The sequence below is a fragment of the Cololabis saira genome, chromosome 8 (genome assembly GCF_033807715.1).
Source record: "Cololabis saira isolate AMF1-May2022 chromosome 8, fColSai1.1, whole genome shotgun sequence".
In the NCBI taxonomy this organism is placed as follows: Eukaryota; Metazoa; Chordata; class Actinopteri; order Beloniformes; family Belonidae; genus Cololabis; species Cololabis saira.
Window position 1 is genome coordinate 16,498,773 of NC_084594.1, and position 20,986 is coordinate 16,519,758.

The 20,986-nt window shown below is 37.8% G+C and overlaps 1 protein-coding gene across 2 annotated transcripts; it reads right to left on the reverse strand.

The window, feature by feature from the left end:
- Nucleotides 1-6,115: 6,115 nt before the first annotated feature.
- On the reverse strand, nt 6,116-20,631 carry hp1bp3 (heterochromatin protein 1, binding protein 3). 2 transcript variants are annotated; one of them, XM_061726928.1, is made up of 13 exons: nt 20,520-20,631; nt 20,016-20,098; nt 16,415-16,592; nt 14,759-14,827; nt 14,499-14,655; nt 14,239-14,382; nt 14,051-14,110; nt 12,866-13,005; nt 11,257-11,347; nt 9,903-10,062; nt 8,896-9,007; nt 7,734-7,868; nt 6,116-7,612 (listed from the first exon to the last, which is right to left on the reverse strand). In XM_061726928.1, exons 2-13 carry the CDS (start codon nt 20,080-20,082, stop codon nt 7,081-7,083), a joined length of 1,845 nt encoding a protein of 614 aa, XP_061582912.1. In that variant the 5' UTR covers nt 20,083-20,098; nt 20,520-20,631; the 3' UTR covers nt 6,116-7,080. The 2 variants fall into 2 exon arrangements, with proteins under 2 accessions (XP_061582912.1, XP_061582913.1); XM_061726929.1 differs by lacking the exon at nt 14,759-14,827.
- Nucleotides 20,632-20,986: the final 355 nt, after the last annotated feature.

Consider the following 20,986-nt stretch of genomic DNA (forward strand, 5'->3'; position numbering starts at 1 on the left):
TAACCCTTCACCTGCTGCTGCGGGGCCAGGTGTGCGGGGGGAATGGTCTTAAATTATTCTTCTTATCCCCAAGAAAAATAGACTCCAACAAAATTACTAAAAAGATTTGTGACGATCTTGTTTTCTGCTTTTTTGATGCATGCCCTAGTCCTTGCTCCTCTTTTTGGTATGGAAGATTAGGGCTGGAGGCAGGAGAAAAAATGTGTGAGGGGAAGATTTTTTTTAATGTGCACTTCGAGAAAAAAGTCGAAATGTCGACATTAATGTTGAAATACAATTTCTCAACATTTTCTCAACTTTCTCAACATTTCAACTTTATTCATGAAATTTAAACTTTTTTCTCGACATTTCGACTTTTTTCTCGAAATTGTATTTCAACATTAATCTCAACATTTCGACTTTTTTCTCGACATTTCGACTTTTTTCTCGACAATTCAACTTTTTTCTCAACATTTCGACTTTTTTCTTGAAATTGCACTTCAAAATTAATCTCGACATTTCGACTTTTTTCCTGATGAAAATGATATGTTTTGCCAATGGCACAATTGATCCCGGTGTATTTTCTCTAACGGCACAATTTACCCCCTTGCTGGGGGCAATTTGTGCCACAAAACCACTTTTTTTTTTCAAAAGCTACATTTCTCATACAGTTTACTTTAGATTCAAAGTGATTGTTCCCAGAAATGCACAACATCCTAAACTGTATACAGTTTTAGTTGGAGGCTTTGCTGTAATCCCCTTGCTTTTAAATGCACTTAAAGTAAAAAATGGTACTACTTACCCCACTCTCCCCTACTGTGATACTTTTATAGTTTGCCCTTTATAAAAAACCCTGTTTGTCTTTTATTTCAATATATAGTTAATGGTTTTTCTATATAGCTCTATATTTGACAGCATCTCATACTATCATCCTTACGAGAAGATGTTTAATTACTGTTCTATGTTGTTTTATTGTGTTCAATAAAGAAGAAGAAAAAAGTGTGCGGGGGGCGGGGCTTCGGGGGCCAGGTGTGCGGGGGCGGGGCTTCAGGACCAAGTGGGCGGGGCTTCTGGCGGGGGGAGGTGTTTGTCTGAAAGTAAACTCTCCAGATAAAGTCAAGGCATGGAGTTGGATCCCCCTCTCTCCCACAGATAGTTGTAGCTCCACACATTCCTGTTTATTGCGCAATGCAAAGCCACACTACAGGCCTGGCAGTAGAACATAGCTCAAAACATATGTTAAAATCAGTTTTCACAGAAGCATGTCATTGTTTTTAATCAAGTGTCATTCTTTGTCATGAATTCTTTTTAGCTTTCTGATCCTTGTATGTTTTATGTTTGTTTGTTTCTTGTTTTGATATGTTTTTTTTTTTTTGTAAAGTTACTCGTCCTTGTATGTATTTTCTTTTATATGAAACTGAATTTATTTTTCTGCTGCCATCTTGACCAGGACTCCCTGGCACAAGAGATATTGTATCTCAATGGGACTTTCCTGGATAAATAAATAAAATTAAGAACAAAGAAAACAAAAACGTAGCCTATTCTTAGCATTGATTAGAAAGTGGTCTCCTTATTTGTCATCCTCTATGATCAGTCCGGTAATACAGTCCTTGGTTTTCTGTCATCTGCAATACTACTCCGTTATATGGTCTGCAGCAGCAAAGAAAGAAATACATAAATTGCAAAGTTGGTTCAAAACAGAGCGGCTAGACTGGCACTTCACTGTTCAACACGTACATATATAGCTGATATGCACTCCCGACCTTCCTGGTTTACGGTTGAAGTTAGTTAGTTAGTTAATATTTATTTCGGTCAATCACAAACAAAAATCAACAAACAAGATAACACAGGTTTTTCCCTGGTTAACTTTGTGATTATTTGACCGAAAAGGTCTGGGCTTGAAGCATAAAGCTTATCTTTGCCCACCTTTTAACTGAATAGAATATACAAAAAGAGCAAATGAAGTATCATAAGTCAACACAAAATAATAATAATAGTAATAGTAATAATAATAATAATAATAATAATAATAATAACAATAATGATGTTGATAATAGTAATAATAGTAATAATAATAATAATAATAATAATAATAGCAATAATATGATAATAATAATAATGATAGCTCTGAAAACAGAAAGTGAAAAGATGCTAAGGAAACCGACAAAACCAATTTAAGTTGTCATTTTATCTCATGCATGTGTGCATTCTTCTTTGTTTGCTTATTGTGTTTCTATATATGTGTCCATTACCTTTGCTTTGAATAATATCTTGTATGCTTTTATTGAGTTTGCTCATTTAAGGTCGTTATCTAATGAGTTCCACAGTTTTACTCCTAAAACAGATATACATCTGCCCTTTGTATTTGTTCTTATTGCTGTTGTGTCAAACATTGCTGTTCCCCTGAGGTCATGTTTGCCCTCTCTTGGCTTGAATAGTTCCTGCATGCAGCCCGGAAGTAAATTGTTATAAGCCTTGTATATTATCAAAGTGGTGTTCAGATTAACTATGTCTTGCAATTTAAGTATATTGTTTTGAATGAAAAGTGGGTTTGTTGAAGTTAAACTCAGCTACAACATCCTGATGTTTTTTAGAAACATCATATTCAATCAGACACCTGCATATTTTTTCAACCAATTACTAAATACTAGAGACAGACATAAGCATTACACCAGAAATGCCAGCTCTGGATACCTGATACCTCCAACTCCGAGAACCTACTCAGACACTCAGTTATCTATCGTTCAATAATGTCCTGGAACTCTACCTCCTCACATATCTCTCTCACAAAACAAATGAACTTTTAAAAAACGACTTAAGGCTCACCTAATGCTGCAGACCATATGAGTGGGAATGTATTATTGATATTGAAATGAGTAGAATTATTATTATGATAGCAGTGACTGAAAATATATTAGCCTACTAATGTATGGTATTATTAGTGCTATTATAGTGTATTAGTATAATTATAGTGTTATTAATATATTATGATTTTATGCAAATATAACGTGTATGTATGTGTGTGTGTGTGTGTGTACATGTATGTGTATTATTGTTGTTGTTATTGTTGTTTTTGTTACAAATGTGGTTATGCTAGGAATGTATGACTGTGTGGATTTATGTCTTACATGTTATCTTTTCTGTAATATTTTATGACCCCAGGAAGATTAGTGGTCACCAAGGCGGCAGCTAATGGGGATTCATCCAATAAACAATATTCATAGCCTACTATTAATGACTTTTGATCAAATTTTAATCAAGAAAATGAAAAAAAAAAAAAAAAGTATATATATATATATATATATATATACACATACATATGTGTATATATACAGCACGGTGGCTTAGTGGTTGGCACTGTGGCCAGGCGGGGGTCTTTCTGTGTGGAGTTTGCATGTTCTCCCCGTGCTTGCGTGGGTTTCCTCCCGCAATCCAAAAACATAAATAGTAGGTTAACTGATGATTATAAATTGCCCGTAGGTGTGAGTGTGAGTGTGTCTGTTTATATATGTGGCCCTGCGATGGACTGGCGACCTAATATCGGCTGTATGTATGTATGTATGTATGTATGTATGTATGTATGTGTGTGTGTGTATGTATATATATATATGTATGTATATATATATATGCATGTATATATATATATATGTATGTATGTATGTATGTATGTATGTATGTATGTATGTATGTATATATATATATATATATATATATATATATATATATATATATATATATATACATATATACATATACATATAAAAAAACTAAGATTGTTGCAGTTCCACGACAGGCCGCTGGAGGCTGGCTCTAAAAGTGAGTCGATCTCATTCAAAGTGTCTAACTTTAGAGGATAAATAAACATATTTTTAGACTGACTCAAAAAACGGTTTTGGTCTCAATCCTTTGATTTCAGATCCATGACCATTTTGAAATTGAATTTTTGGAGGTATAATTTATATAAAGCCTTGAATTTATTTCTGACATGATTGATTGACAGTTGGTTCAGCCGATGGCTAGCCTTTCACTTCATCTGTAACGGACATGGTACCACACTTAGGGAAGCAACCAGCGGTTTGTACTGGCCCGGCATCAGCATCACCGTTGAGTCAACATGTTATATGGAATATTCGGCTGGTAACGTCTACCAGCAGCTCTGCAAATATTTCAGCGGGATCTGCTGTAGGAGCTGGTACCTAAATGTATTGCTTTATAGGTCACCAGTCCATAGCAGGGCCACATACAGACTAACAACCAGACATGCTCTTACACAAGTCTATTGACCATTAAGAATCACTGATTAACCCAAGATGCATGTTTTTAGACTGTGGGAGGAGAGTGGAGAACCTGGAGAAATAGAATGCACCAAGCTACCATAGTTGCCCAAAGAGAAACCCTTTTTAAATTAAGGATGCAGTCGGGGTTGGATATCTTTGTGATAAAGCAAGAGAGGCTAGATTGAGATGGTTTGGAAACATAAAGAGGAGGAATAGAAAGATGCATTCAAACACATCATAATAGGATGTTAGAGATGGAGCTGCAAAGGCGAAAGAGATTGCTGGATCGGTTGGTGTGTGACAAAGGAAGATGGAGAGGATCGATGGATAATCTGCTGTGGTGACCCCTGAAGGCTGACAAGAGGACGAAAAAGGTTCAAAAAAATAATACTAGAAGGAAAGAAACTCTTCCCAGACATGTAGCATTGTTTCTGAAATAATCAATAATTTATTAAGGACAATCCTTATTAAAATTAATAGATGTAACACTCAGAACTAGAGAATAACTAATAATCCAACAAAATGAGAAAAAACTGAAACTGAAAAGGAGAAATGTATTCACTTTCCAAGACTTCATCACGTTATAGGAGAATTGTCTCTGCAACTCTGCAAACCTCTAGACTCACTCCTTTTATTTCAAGAGTCTCCAAATTACAGCAAAGTGCTGTTTTTTTCACTCTTAGACTTATAAATATCTGCCCTAATGTTTTTGAATCAAGAATCTTACAAAAATCCTTCCAAAGTCTCGCTGCACCACCCGTCAATCTGTCAGGTGAAGTTAGGGATGTAAGAACGGACATTTCCCTCAGTTAAATGAAAACAGGAAGTGGAAATACATGGGACTGTAAAGAGAGTAAGTAGATCGAGTTGGGTTCCATTTATTGTCTGCTCATGAAGCTTTCTTGTCCACCTGAACAGATGATGCAAGATGATTTTAAATATTTAATAACTATAGTAGCAGGTTTAGTTGTATATGATTGATTTTAACAAAAACTACTCATTTAACCAGGCATTACCTAACTCATCCACCAAATCTACACACCTTTATACATTTTTGCATTTCTACGTGTCGTTATAGTGACTCTGCTTTTGGTGGCTTCTAAGAATGACCTTCACCCTCCATCTTGTGCTGCTTTTCTGAGGCAACAGCCTGTGAGGAGAGCCCAACATCTTCCTCTACCCATCCACGCATTATAACCTTAATGAGGTGTAGCTTCTCCAGCCCAAGACCTCATTATGACAAGGACCATGTTGAAAGCAAAGACATGGAGGACATCAGGCTGGTGATGCTTTTAAACTGGTGTTGGAAGTAAATCTGCTGCTCTTTTGGCATTCCATTCAATGAAGAATCAGCCGCCACTTGTCTTCTACTTTTAACCTGACTCACAATTACAATTACAAAAACACACGAATGACCAAGTCGGCAATTTTGCAGAACGGTCTACGATCGCTTTCGTAGGGCAAGCAAAAGTTATTCCGAGTGCATTACTTTGTATAGTTTTGAGAGGAATTACAGCAACTGTTGGACACATGGAATAAATACTGGTGCTACTTTGTGCAGAAAGATGGGGGAAAAAAAGAGCTTTTAATTTTTACTGGAAAAGTAAACGTATACATATTTTAACCGCTATAGTAAAACACTAAACTACACTTGAAGACTTGTCGTTTAACATCTCCAGCGCTGTCATATGTAACTTTAACCAAAGATAAGTGGTACAAATCATCATGACCAAATATGGCAACTTTGACCTTTATGCCAAATTATTCTGCTTTTAGATATAAAACATTTACATGTTTTGTGTAAATACACTGGAAATTAACATAAATCATTGTGAAAAAAGGGGACGGATGTACAGACATCCTGTGACCATATCACATCCGATAAGCAAAATTTAATTACAGCAGATTAATAATCACTACAGGTTTACAAATATAGCCATTTTATTAATGACTTGGAAAGAAGCTGAACAACACAAGGAATACATGCATGCAGGGTATGTATGAGCTATCGTCCTCCTGACTCTTATTCACAACACACATTTCTTTTAAATTTGGTACCGAGTTAATGCTGCAAAGCAAGAAAAACACATTTATGTACTGTATATGCTTGTTTACACACACGCCGAGATATATTTTCTTGAATGTGACTTGAATACTGACTGTTTTCGTGTGTTCAATCCTGCAGGCTTTTCCAGGTTTTTTTTTTCCATTAAAAAAATAAAATCATCGAAAAATAAAATGAATAAATATGGATATGATAATGCATGGCCAAAGTGTTGCAATTTTAATCGCAAAAACCCTGGACAACAGTCTCACCACTGTCTTTTATAAAGTGTTAACATTAGTAATCATTTTAACTCTTTAACCCACATTTAACCTAAAAATGGACAGCCCCTCCAAAAATAAAACCAACACAGATATTTCACTTCTTTTGAGATCAGGAATGTGTGCTGCCAGCAGGTAAAAAGTAAATGAGGAACATATAAAAAACAGAAGTGGCTACGCAGCTCTAATTACAGTAAGTCAGATTTCGCTCTGCCTTCTTGAGCTGGCAGCTTTAACAGCAACACTAACCAAGCTTCTCTATGGATTGTGATTAAAAAGGAATTTTAAGAAATCCTCCAAGTACAGCTAACGCAACTGGTAGGTTAACGTTCTTATTCTATAATAGAAAAAGGAAAAAAACAAAACAAAAACTACCATAAACCCATAAACTACTGCCCTTTAAAAGGGGCGAGAACGATGGTAAAAACAGAGCACTGAAACAAAGTGGCAGACTTCTGCATATTCAGCGCAGCCCAGTTTGTGGAAGGTGCTCCTGGGTTCAGTTCCTCCCTCTCTTGGACTTTCGCGCCGACTGCTTGCCGCCTTTTGCCCCTTTTGCCCCTTTTTTGACCTCCGGCTCAGGGGACGGCTCCTTGGGCTCCGACCGTCTGGACCCGCCTTTGGTTGCCTGCTTTTTAGCGGGAGGCTCCTCGGGGGACGAATCTTCGACTTTAATCCGCTTAGCGCCGCTCCTCGTCGTCTGCTTCTCCACGGCGGGCTCCTCGGGCGACGACTCCCTGCTCGCGGCTCTGTTCGCCCCTCTTCTGGAGAGCTTTTTGGGAGCTGGTGTTTTGGGCTTTCTTGAAGGCGTGCCTCTCTTTACTGGCGTCTCTTTAGGGGGTGGCGCGGATTCCTTCTTAGCAGCCGGCTGTTTCCGTCCTGAGCTCTTGGGCCGAGGTGCCGGTTTCTTGGCGGGAGACTTCTTTGTGAGCGCGCGTCCCCGGCTTTTGGCCTTAGACTGACTTGTGCTCCGGGATTTCTTGGATGGGGGAGGGCGGCGAGCTTTGGGTGGAGGCCTTCTCTGAGGTGCTCTGAGGGCAATTTCAAGAGTTACAGTAGTTAGAGTTGGAATTGTTGCCCTAAACGCCACCATTGAGTGAAAGGAAGAAAACAAAAGGAAAGAAAAAAGAGCTTGTTTATTGACACACACACCTCTTACGGGGAGCTTCGTCCTCAGACTCATCATCCTCTTCCTCCTCAGACTCTTCATCCTCCTCATCAGAAGATGTAGCTGTCTTCCTCCCTTTGGGTGGCTCTTTAAACTTGTCTGGGCACAAGATGTTGGGACTAAAAAGAACAAAAATGAAAAAGACATGAATATTGGAGCAGGCAGCATGTTTTATAGCAGATTCAGAGCTGAAACATACAAATTACAAGTTGTAGTATGGTATACTTTTGCAGCACAGCACAAAAACTGTTGTTGACGCTAGGAATGGGTGATATTTTACCGTTCATGATATACCGCCAAAAGAATTCTGCACGGTAAGAATTTGTCATCTCGCGATAAAAATGATAAATTCCCGTCGATGACGTTTTTGTGTAAAGTTGATTTGGAAAGTCTGAAAGTCTGATTGAGGAAAGAAGGAAGGAAGGAAGGAAGAAAGGAAATGAGCCAGAAAGAAAGAAAGATATGAGCAAGAAAGAAAGAAAGATATGAGCAAGAAAGAAAGAAAGAAAGATATGAGCAAGAAAGAAAGAAAGATATGAGCAAGAAAGAAAGAAAGATATGAGCAAGAAAGAAAGAAAGAAAGATATGAGCAAGAAAGAAAGAAATGACAAAGAAAGAAAGAAAGATATGAGCAAGAAAGAAAGAAAGATATGAGCAAGAAAGAAAGAAAGATATGAGCAAGAAAGAAAGATATGAGCAAGAAAGAAAGATATGAGCAAGAAAGAAAGAAAGATATGAGAAAAAGAAAGAAAGATATGAGAAAAAGAAAGAAAGATATGAGAAAGAAAGAAAGATATGAGAAAGAAAGAAAGAAAGATATGAGAAAGAAAGAAAGATATGAGAAAGAAAGAAAGAAAGAAAGAAAGAAAGAAAGAAAGAAAGATATGAGCAAGAAAGAAAGAAAGAAAGAAAGATAGATTGATGACGTTTAGTAGTATTTAGTATCTTTTAGAGCAGTGTTTTGGGGGCTCCAAAGACTGAATGTGGTGATAGATTTATAGTTAAAAAGGTGGAATTGAACTGGTATTTTTTTTATAGTCATTTTTATCGTTATCGGGATAAATGCCAGATTGTGATACATTTTTTAGTCTATGCCACCCATCCCTAGTTGACGCCCAGCAAAACATGTTATTGAACAAAACATACCTTGGGTAGAAAGGGAAGGAGAGCTGGTAGGTCCCTGTGAAACCATGACCGGTGATCTGCTCCATCCAGCCCAGCACTTTACACTTCGTTAGGGTCCTCCTAAGGTTGGCAACTACAGGAAAAAAGACATGATTTTGCATTTACTGAACTCAGATCTCATGGTACTGGTTAAAACAAAACCTGCATCATTTAAAATTAAAAAAAAAAAAAAAAAAAAAAACATTAAGTGGCACTAAAATCATACGTGGTTGTGAAGTATCTTCCATTCTGACGTTTTACACATTTTATTACAAAAAACACTATATGGCAGGGTGCAGGTAACAGAGAGCAGGCTGTTGTGTGCTAAAACAATCGAGCCAATTATTAGACGTCATTAATAACTGGGATGTGCAACATCTGATGGAGCTTATGGATTAACAGGCAGACACATCTGCAGGCAGCCCCATTTTGTAATGTTTAATTTATATATTAAAAAAAAAAAAAGAAAAAAAAAGGAGCCTGAACCTGACATGAAAAGAATTTAAAAAAAGTCTTACTTTTATTCTGTGACATTTATCCGTAGTATTGTAAATCAATAATGAGACTATTCACAAAGGAAATTGATTTGAATAAGAGCGCACATCCTTCAGACTAATGTTAGTTGAGGGATTGTTCTGTTTGCCTGAACCGAGTCAATCAAATTTGACGTGTTCCCCTCTAAAGTAATAATCTTTGTTGCACATGGAAAGTAATGCGATACATTTAATTATATCCAGTGGCAGTTGTGGCTTCAGCAGAACCAACATGTTAGACAACAACTCACACCAGAGTCTGACCAGGTTTGAAGATGAAATAAGATGAATCACGACTCGGCCACTTCAGCTGCTTTCACACCTCAGATGTTTGTGTTTTTTAAAAGGCCAATAATATGCTTTTCTGTGCAAACTTATATTATTGATGAACCTTGTTGAATAAATGCTCATCCAGCGGTCAGCTGAAGTCCTGCTCAGACATGCAGAGACACTTACCCAACTGGTTCTCCCTTACGTCCTTGTTGGTGTCGACTAGAAATTTGCGTAGAGACGTGGTGCTGCACGTCTTGGGCTCGTTCATGGCCGTGATAGCTACTGTGATGGCGTCTTCCAAGACGCTGCCCTTAACCAGGTTCTTGTTGCCGGCGCGCTTCAGCTGAGGAAAGTCGGAGACATGTTTCAGGACGCACCGGTTTGGGTAAACTCTGACATTTATCTCTCACTGGAACAGAACAGAACATTCAGTGATGAGTAGGGCTGAACGATTCATTGCATTTGCGATAATATTGCAATGTGATAAAACAAGATTTTCTAAACGCAAAGGCTGCGATTTGACCAGTCACGTAATGTGCGAGTGAGCAGAGTCGACATCAGTGTTAGGGCTCGGCCGGGCGGGGATTTCCTCCGCAGCTTGCGCTGAGAGCGGGTTGCGGAGGAAATATATGAGCGCGGAGGAAATATAAGAGCGCGGAGTCGGCGTGGCGACGAGCACGAGCCGGGTGCGCGTCGGCGGACAGTGGAGTCACGCTGTGAGCCACACCTGCAGCTCGTCAGCTCATCAAAGGTGAGGTTAAAGAGCGGGGCTGCCAGTTGTTCATTGCTGGTTCGTTTGTTAACTCTGAGCTTTGTTGGTTTGCTTGTTAGTTTGCTGGTGTTTTTTTTCGCCCTGTGTTTTTGAGTTATTTGTGAAGTTCTGACTTCCCTGTGAGGAAGGTTTTTTGTTCCCTGTGGGAGTTTTTTTTGTGTTTTTCTATTAAACTACGCCTCGTTTTGGCTAAAGTTTAACCCGGTTTGGTGTCGTGTGATTGGGTTCAGAGAGAACGACCCATAACACATATATTATACAGACGTGTGTAGACGTGTTAAAGAGGTAAAGCCACAGATTTCTTTTCTTTATCGTTGTAATCTGTGCTTTAAATAAATCTGACATTGTTTATTATAAAACAGACTGATTTATTACTTGTGTAGTTGAAAAATACATGAGAACAGGACCTTGAAAAAATAATCGCATATTAAATCGCAATCGCAATATTGAGGGAAAAAAAAATCGCAATTACACGATTTTCAAAAATCGTTCAGCCCTAGTGATGAGGCACAATTTTCTTGTAAAAAGCGACATGTTTAAGTGCTACATTTTTGGTTGATGAAGTGTCAAAAATGTGGGGAGACCTGCTGCATGATGACATGAGGACTTTATGAAATTATACTCTTTATGTAAAGTAGGACACCTTAAGTTGTTCTGCACCAGAATTGAAAAGTATCCAGGCAAAATTATTATTATTTTTTTCTAAATCTAAATGTTGCCTAATTTGGATAAGTATGACAATGACGATGTTATTCAGGGATTTACCTGGAAAGTCCCCCGAGCTCCTTTCCCAGTGATCTGCTCCAAGAGTCCTTTCTCCACCGCCTTCACCAGGGCCGTCTTCAGGACATCAGGCCTAAAAATCAAACCAAATCCCATTAGCATGCGGGGAGCTTTGTTATGGTTGACATCCATGATCATTCAGTTGGACGACATTCGCTTGTCATTTACAAATAAAAAGGTTTTATGAAGAAATATTGCCATATGTCTAAAATGAACACTGATCGAGTCCGATTTACTCTGGTAACGGTTATCGCAAGGTCCCCATCAGAGATGAAGGTTGTAAACATACAATTATATTGGCAGCTTCATTTCAAAATATATTTTTTTGTGTGTTAAAAAAAAAAAAAGAAGAAGTTTAGTTTGCATTTCTTAGACAAAAATCAATGCAGCCACTGGCTGATTTTCCCAGTACGGTTGGACAACTACTCCCCCCATATAAGAGTCTAAAAATAAAAGAGGATGGACTAATGTCATTAACTTAAACTTTAATGGATGCATTTACAAAAAAAAAAAAAAGTTTCCTAAATAAAACACAAACCACCAACTAGTGTTGTTTTTGTCAGTTTCAATTTTAGTTTTAGTCTAGTCTTTGGGTCAAGCTATCATTTTAGTTTTTATTAGTTTTAGTCACGTTCATTCTCCTTTTAGTCGTGTCAAGTTTCAGTCGACTAAAAGTCTGAGCATTTTAGTCTTATTTTAGTCAGAATTGTCCAGGACCATTTTAGTCTAGTTTTAGTCAAATATTGTTTTTAGCCAAACCCATTTTACAATTCAAACAAGGTTATCTTATTATTATATTATTGTTACCTTATAAACTCAGGAATACATTAATTCCAGATATAGAAGATGCTCTAATTTAGTTTACAACATATTTATTTTTCCGCATTTCTCCCCATCCTTTTCTTTTCCACGTCTATGTAGGAAAGTGTATCCAGTGATGATCTCTTCTTCTTCTCCCGGCCCCAGAGAAGATCCCTGCGTGGCCGGCCATCGGCCCCTTTCTCTATGTAACTTTGTTTTTAATGTACGTGAACCTAGAGCTCTGCGTTAACGGCATCAGCCTCTAACCTGCAGCTGCATCTTCTGGATCTTATTCCCCGCTGCAGTGACTGGGATGGAGAACGTGACGTCACCCAGCAGCAGAACTAAACCAGAGGAAACTACTTAAAACATGGAGTTTAAGGATCTTTGTTAGAACATTTTGTCTCGTCTCGGTCAACGAAAATGAAGACACATTTTAGCAGTTTTTATTTTGTAATCTACATTTTAGTCTCGTTTTTATCCGTTTACGATATTGCATTATATATTTAATTATCCTTATCGTCACATGACCATTATTTTTGTTGCGTCTCGTTTTCCTCAGGTGATAAAAAGTTCGTTGACAACGATATTTAGTCAGAATTTTCATTGACGAAAGCAACTTTACACCCAACAAAGGCTTTCCCGCAGATGCACCTGCACGGTCATTTTCTACATAATCCTCAAAGACTTTAAAGGTCAACAATGACTCCATTCCCATTCACTACTCTTTGGAGGTTTGGCTTAAAAACAAACTCATGGGGGAGCAGACGACTGCAGCGCTCGGCCATACCTGTTCTCGATGTTGAAGCTGGGGAAGTGCTGCTCCAGGTATTTCTTGATCAGGTTGTAGGAGGCCTCCTTGGGCTCACAGAGCCGCGTGATGATGAGAGGAAGCGCGTCTCCCAGAGGCTCCTGCTTCTGAGCACCTTTCTAAAACATTCAGTAGCACTTATGAGGATTGAAAGCAAACATATTACCGTCTCGTGGAGTTAAATGAGAGGGATACTGTTGACTGAAAGTCTTCATCATAAGTTGTGACACACTATCAAAGGCTTAGCTGTATGCTCTGGAGGTATTTGGAATATATGAGCGATAAAACTATAAACTAAAACGAGAATTTACATGAGAGCTTAACTCATGGCTAACACAAGAAGAGCAGTACCACGTAGGGCTGGGTGATATGGACCAAAAGTCATATCTCGATATTTTCTAGCTGAATGGCGATACTCGATATATATCGATATTTTTTCTGTGCCATAATTGGGGTTTCCCCCAAAGCATTATAGCATAGCATCTCTGTTAGCATCTCTGTTAGCTTCATTTTTTTCTGAGGCAACCCCTTAAAATAAAAGTCAGTTTTAATACAAAGCCTCGTGCCAAATGTCACACAGGTTCCTTTATTAACAGAGGTCTGCACAATATCAAAATGTATAAAACAAATGAAATAAAAATAAACTGCCTGCATATATAGAATAAAAATGCTTCTTGAATAAAATAAAACAAATATCCCTTTCCTGCATAACAATTAAATTAAAATACACTGTGCAATTAATACATTGTAGACAGTAACAGGCAGACTTTTCCACTGAGGTTGACAGTTGTGCAAATAACAAAACATTTGTGCAAATCTCAAAACATTCAAGTCAATTTGTCACAAAATAAGCTATATCAAAATCATAATTTTTTTTTTTTAATTCGATATAAACGATATTGTCTCGTACCATATCGCGTTTGAAAATATATTGATATATATTAAAATCTCGATATATCGCCCAGCCCCGGTACCACGCTTTCATTTTGTTCGTAAATATGAGGGAGACTGAAAAAACCATGGATCTATACAAAAAAAAAACAACTAAAAAACGGTGTATTACAGCAATAGTTAATTGTTTCCAGGCAATCTGTTACACAAAGGGCAATTATTGCTTTCTTTCACAAGGCGGTTCAGCACAAAGTGACCTTTACAAGGACATACCTTAGATGCTGGAGGCTGCTTTCCAATTGCAAAGGTCCCGGAGAGGCCTTTACCCTTCAGCTGTGACACAGGAAACACCAGGATTAAGCAGACTTGACATTTCTCATGATTTTAAATATTTTAGTAAAACAAAAAATCTCATTCGAAGTTACTATCCTACAAGGAACAAAGCGGCAAACGCTCGTCACCTGTTTGATCGTGCCCCTCTCCAGGTGCTTCTTCATTGCTTTCTTCAGAAGAAACTTCTTCTTGTTAAGATCCATGCCTGGATATTTTTTTAAAATATATTTCACAACAGACTGGAAGGAAAGCCCGGACCTGTCGCTAGAAGACTGCAAACAAAACAGACGACAAGTCACACAGACGTCTTTAAACAGAGGAAAAGAAAAGAGTTATAAGACTAGCTCGGAGAAGTTCAGCTCCTGGCCTTTGTACACATCGTACACACCGCTATAGCTTCCACGAGGATGTTATCCATTTTGTTCTGAGTGCCTGCATAGTTGGTAACGGGGATATTTTTTCTCGCAGCCATGCTAGCCCACGCAGGAATCGTCCGTTTCACCTTCTTGGCTTTCGATTTCTCATATTTGTAGCCATCCTTCATCCTGCCACCAGAGGGAGCAACACAAGTTCAGTGAAGAGGCCCGGCTGTTTACAAGCGATATTTCACTGTGATCGTCACCACCCTTATCTTTATCCCATCCTCACCTTAGTAGGAGAACATAGCAGTGTGTTGCACACTGTCCAGCCGCGCAGTCCTTGCATTTGTCACTTTGTCTGTTTGTCACCGACGGGAAAGACAAAATCAAATTTCAGAACAATTTGACCCTGAGTGAACTGAAATGTCACTAATCTATGTGATCAAAAGATGCTTTGAGGTCGAGGTTTAGGAGGATAAAAAGGTGAAGCATCAAACTTAACTTACTAGATTAAAAAGTCAAATTATAACCTGTTGAACCTTGAGGGTTAATACTGCTAAGGTTCACACAGAATTGGCTTATTTTCATTAAATTCTCAATGAGGCTACAGACAAGCCTAATGAGTTTAATGACATTTAGCCAAAAAAAGGATATATAAATAATATATATATAAATAAAATAAAGAGGGCACTTTCCCTGAGAGGCAGCATTTCCCATCCTGAGCACTTGCAGTTATAAATATCTTGAACTTTAGGGGAAGTTGTTGGTTTAATTACTGCTTTTAACCAATCACTGTCACCCTGGTAACAAAAGAAAGTGGTAATGAGGCTGCTTCGCCGGCGTTTAATCACCTTATGCGTTTATCTGTTATAATTTCCGTCACAACTGTTCATAAGGAAGACAGAATAGCAGGTTTGTAGGTGGAGATCATCTGGACAGTGAGACTAGGGCTGTTCGATTAATCGATTTTAAATCGTAATCGCGATTATGTAATTAGAACGATGTTAAAACGTGAAAATCGTAAAATCGATTTTTCACTTTTTTTTTTTTTACCTTGTCTGCAACATATATTAATGATTGATACCGGCTCGTGTTCCTTGCAAAAAACTTGCAAATGTGAATAGCAAATGTAATGACTGACATTACACACCTCTACCTCCTTCATGGGTTGCATTATTATTTAGCATGCAAAGACCCAGTTTAGTTTAATTAGAAAATGTCTTGTTTTATTTAATTGGAAATATAACTTACTGTATGTTTGCAAGTGCTGATTTTTTTCCAGAGATAAAACTTTATATTTTATAAAACTTTTTTTCAACTTATTTTACAGAGCTTTGCACTTTATTCATTCATTTTTGGTTTAATAAGAGCAAAGTTTGCACTTAAAGCCCAATGGGGCAAATGTTCAATAAAAAAAAAGCATATTTGAAATCATTTCTTTGCCTTTTGTCAATTCACAAAATAATCGTAATCGAAAATCGGATTTTGAGAGAAAAAAAAAAAAAAAAATCGAGATTTTATTTTTGGGCAAAATCGAACAGCCCTAAGTGAGACTGGTTGTTATGGCCAAATTAGTTACAGGATGCTGGTCGTGTAGTCAGCCATAACCTGACTGGGAATGTTGCCAGCGCTCTTATCAGTTTGACAAAACACCCAAAAGAAAATAAGAGCGTAATGATGCCCTCTTTGGCTCGGCAAACATGAAAGGAGGACTGTTGCGGTGCTTCTCCTCCATGACTGTGGGCAGGTCTATCTGATGACTGTCATTCAGGGACTTATGTGGCCGTGACGGGTCACGTCATGTGGAAATGCAACACTGCAACCTTGACGGGAGCAGCCTGCTGTCATCCGGCAGAGGTAAGGATAATATAAACAGATAAAAGTGCTATCAAAGTGAAATATCGCAGTATTTACACTTGCATACTACGTCTCTGTTGTGACTCACTCTTTCTTTTCCACCTCTTCTCCTTCTTTCTCTGCTGAAGCTTCTTCAGCCTTCTCTCCATTTTCTGCAGGCTCGGCACCACCGGACGTCTCGCCCTCCTCACCCTCGACCCCGGCAGCCGAAGAGACAGCCTGCTCCTCGCCAGCAGAGGGCGACTCCTCCGGGGAAGCTTCCGGCTCTAGGAAGACAAAGAAAATGAGGTTGAGACAACAAATAACCCTCAAAATGAAACATGCACAATAAAGCTTTCTTTTGTTATTTTGTAATTGCAGGTGTTAATTAAAATCTTATACTAGCTAATGTAAAAATAATATTCAAATTATGTCAGATTATTTATATATATATATATATATATATATATATATATATATATATATAAAAAAATCTAACTCAGTGAATCGCCCAGTTTTTAAGCCTTATAAGCAGCACATAAGTGCATTAGGCATCATTAAAAATATGGTTTTGACAAAACAGAATGGGTGTATGTATTTCTGTTTGTAAACACAATGCACCTTTCAATAACCATGTCTACCTCATACTGCTGCACCTTTCACTTAAAAAAAAAATTATTGTAAATATGTTAATAAGAGCTGTCATTGGTCTATTTACTGTACAGTGAGTGGAGTCAAATTCCCTGTCTTGGCCAAATAAACATGATTCAGATTTTTTCGTTTATTTGTGATGGGAGTAAATGGTTTAAACAGTAGTATGCCAAACTGCAAAAAAAAAAAAGATAAAATAAAATAAAAACATTAACCAGTTTAAAAACAAATATAAAAACATGATTTTCACGAGGTACAAAGAGGAAGGGATTTAGCGGCTTTTAGGGGCCTGCAGATTGGGTGAAGGGGTAGATTTGTTTTATACTTATTTATTATACAGAAATGGGCAGCTAATTATATGTGTGTGTGTGTGTGTGTGTATGTATGTATGTATATATATATATGACTCCATCAGGTCCACTAGGATATCCTCAATACTAGATTGCACTATACCATTTCGCCGCACTGTAACTGGGCAATCAGCTTTTTCTGTAAGAGCCACAAACCAGTGGAATACCTTACCTGATACTGTAAGGAGCAGGAGCTCTCAGATTTGTCTAATTCTCTCTAATTTGGGCTGTCTTCTGGGTTTGTGTATGTGGGATAAGGGATGGGTGGGTGGGAGGCGTGTCGGGGATTGCACGCAGATGTGTGCAGCCATGTTGTTTTAAATTGTGTTTTAAATATCCATATATTCAGGGCTGCACATAATTATTTTGGTCTGGTGCTCAGAGGAGCCCCTGGATATGTGACTTGGGCCTCCAAAAACGCGGTGACCCGTCTCGCCGGATCGATAAAAGAGGGATGCAGGAATAAGTTATAGGCAAAACGATATTTATTCACTTATAAAGATGAATGGCTCAATATGGTCCTTTACAAAGTTAATTTATTTCAATAATTCAACTAGAATATGGTGTAAAAGTTAATTTATTTCAATAATTCAACTAGAAAATGGTGTAAAAGTTAATTTATTTCAATAATTCAACTAGAATATGGTGTAAAAGTTAATTTATTTCAATAATTCAACTAGAATATGGTGTAAAAGTTAATTTATTTCAATAATTCAACTAGAAAATGGTGTAAAAGTTAATCTATTTCAATAATTCAACTTAAAAGGTGAAACTAATATATTACCTAGTCTTATTACATGCAAAGCAAGATATGTTAAACCTTTATTTGTTATAATTTTGATGATGGAATTGTTTATTGATTTCATAAAATATTCTCTAATTTATTTTTTATTTGGGATTTACATAAACTTTGAGCCATAATCAAGAGAGCAGCAGCTGGCGCAGGTAACTGCTGAACGCAGTGACGGACGCTGGCTGATTTATGGTTCCGCGTTGCACCAACGCAGAGCTTACGGGGTAGGATACGCGGGAGCACGAACGTACGGTGCGCGTCGCCGCGTAACATCATGCAGCCACTTCTCGGCGAACACACGTTTTCTGTTTCTATCCACGGTAGTGGTTCAGTTTTGGCATCTCTTTGTAGTTGGTGGTGGTGGAACACCAAAATAATTACTTAATGGCGCTTGCTTCTTGGACATTTTGACGAGACGTGTCGGGTTTTGTTCAGTAAAACTGATCCTTACCTCTCTCCCTGCGCAACCCACCGCAGCAACGGACGCGCTGTGATTGGCCAGCCCAGTACCAACTTTTAGTGGCAGTTCTGGGGAAAAGCTCTCCCAATAGATGTTTTAATATTATTATTCTGGTCTGGCCACAACCAATAATATGAGCCCCAGCTGTTGGTACGCAAAAGCGCTCCGCAGCACAAGCTTGACAGCGCACTGTGGATTTTGACGGCGCATGCGCTCTGGCGGCCCACTTATGTGCAGCCCTGCATATATTTCTCTTGTTATTGTATTACTTGTTACTGTATTTTTTTATTGTGGCCTGTCAAGGGACTGCAGATGCAAATTAGCTTAAAGCTAAAATCTGTTACAATGCATCAGATGGCAACATTTATGTTTTAACTGTACACTGTCCCTTTTTAAATAAAATTGAATATATAGGTATGTATGGGTGTATGCGTATGTATGGGTATATATATATATATATATATATAGATATGTGTGTGTGTGATTATGTGTGTAAGTAGATATATACTTAGATATAGAGCAGATGCAGCTAATAGAGACAGTATAGTGTAAATAAGTATATTCATATAAATATTCATATGGGCATGTGTGTACAAATATATAGAAATATTCAATTATGTGTATGTATGTATAGGTATGTGTGTGAGTATAATTACAGTATATAATAATTATACTGTTATTTAGCAGTGCGAGTACAGTGTGTGGGTATTTATAAATACGGGTTAAATGATTAGTGAATGGGGGTAGGATTAAATTAATTTACACTTCTTCCTACTCCTTTTTTGCACATGTAAATTAAGATTATTAAATTTTATGATTTGTTTTATTTTAAAATCATGCAAATTATGTTTAAAGCAAAATCAAAAATGCTCCCTGACCCAATACAGAGGTTATTTTCAATTCAGGAGACTCGTTACAATCTTAGAGGTGTCTGCAATTTCACAGTACAAATAGCTAAAAAAAAGGTATGAAAAGGAGATGTGTCTCCATCGTTGGAGTTAAATTCTGGAATGATGCCAACATAAATTTAAAAACATGTCATTCTTTTGTTGTATTTAAGAAAATGGTTTGTAAAGCTATTTTTGAAGCTTATAAGTGCAATTGACCATCTGTAAATGTTTCTTTGCTTTTCTATTATTTCTTTGCCTTTTGTTGTTTCTATTCTCTTTCTATTCTCTGTTGTTTTGTGTTGCAATGACTGAATGAACTTCATTAATTCATTCATTCATTATCAAGTGTTAAAGGATGAAATTCTTTGTTTTGTTTTGTTAAACTTCTCTTGAAGTGTTGTCTTTTTACATGAACAAAAATAAATCAAACTAGAGCAGGTTTAGAGTTGACCAAAGTGAAGTGTGGGCAGTTGATGGTGCGTTCAGGGTCCGCGGTTCAGCCGGACAGACGACCGTGGTGCGTTCACGGGTCCACGGCTCAGCCGGACGGACGACCCCCGCCTCACCTTTCTCTGCGGCCGCAGAGGGGGCCTTTTCCGGGGATGGAGTTGCTGCTGCTCGGCGAATCGGCATCACAGAGATGATTTACCTAAGAAACAGGAAAAAAACTAATTTATGCATAGCATTTTTTTGTTGAAAATGTGTCTGGTTGAAACGTGCAGAAAAAACCCCCTTCATTCATTAAGGTCCACCCCCTCCCCCCTCGACCAGATTAACAACTGCAATCAGTCTTTTGAGAATCACGAACGCATCCAGTGTGGATTATCCACCTCTGCTAGCGGCTCCAACCATGCTCGCGCGAAATCGGATACATTCATTGCTTTAATTTTTTTCGTCAATTTCGCCATTTTGTCCGATGGTTCGGAACACAGTAATGGCGTCGCACAAGGCGGATGAAACACATTTCAGTTGCATGGAGTAAAAACCAACAAAGAGTTGCCTTTTCCGGCATCACGTCCGTGCAACAGAGTGTTAAGCAAACGCCCCAACTTATTTTGAATGGAACTTACCTCTTATTTGTAGTGAAAAAGTGAGTTATTTTAGGGGGAAATTTCTGCACGATCCTTTATTTCGATTTCTCCGTGAACGAGCCCCGCCCCGCTGGCAACGTGTGACGTCACGCAAACGTCGGAGGATTTCCCGCCGGCGTAACGTTTAAAAATAATTACAGCAGAAAAGAAGAGGGAAACTTTTTTCTTTTTTTCTAATTCTTTTTAAAAAATGATTTAATTATTAAACCTCGCGATAAAATCTCACTGTAGAGCTAAAAAATGTAATTCCTACAACAATCTTTCTTTAAAAATAATAACAAAAAAGAAGAGGGAAACTTTTTTCCTTTTTTCTAATTCTTTTAAAACAATGATTTAATTATTAAACCTCGCGATAAAATCTCACTGTAGCACTAAAAAATAAAAAAATGTAATTCCTACAAAAATTTTTCTTTAAAAATAATTACAACAAAAAAGAAGAGGGAAAC

Excerpts from the sequence above, each read along its gene's own strand:
- hp1bp3 (XM_061726928.1), bottom strand. The coding sequence starts at position 20,082 with ATGCCGATTCGCCGAGCAGCAGCAACTCCATCCCCGGAAAAGGCCCCC. Across the intron at positions 10,063-11,256 it reads GAGCTCGGGGGACTTTCCAG|CTGAAGCGCGCCGGCAACAA; the intron begins GTAAATCCCTGA and ends GACTTTCCTCAG. Across the intron at positions 9,008-9,902 it reads CGTAAGGGAGAACCAGTTGG|TTGCCAACCTTAGGAGGACC; the intron begins GTAAGTGTCTCT and ends TTTTTCCTGTAG.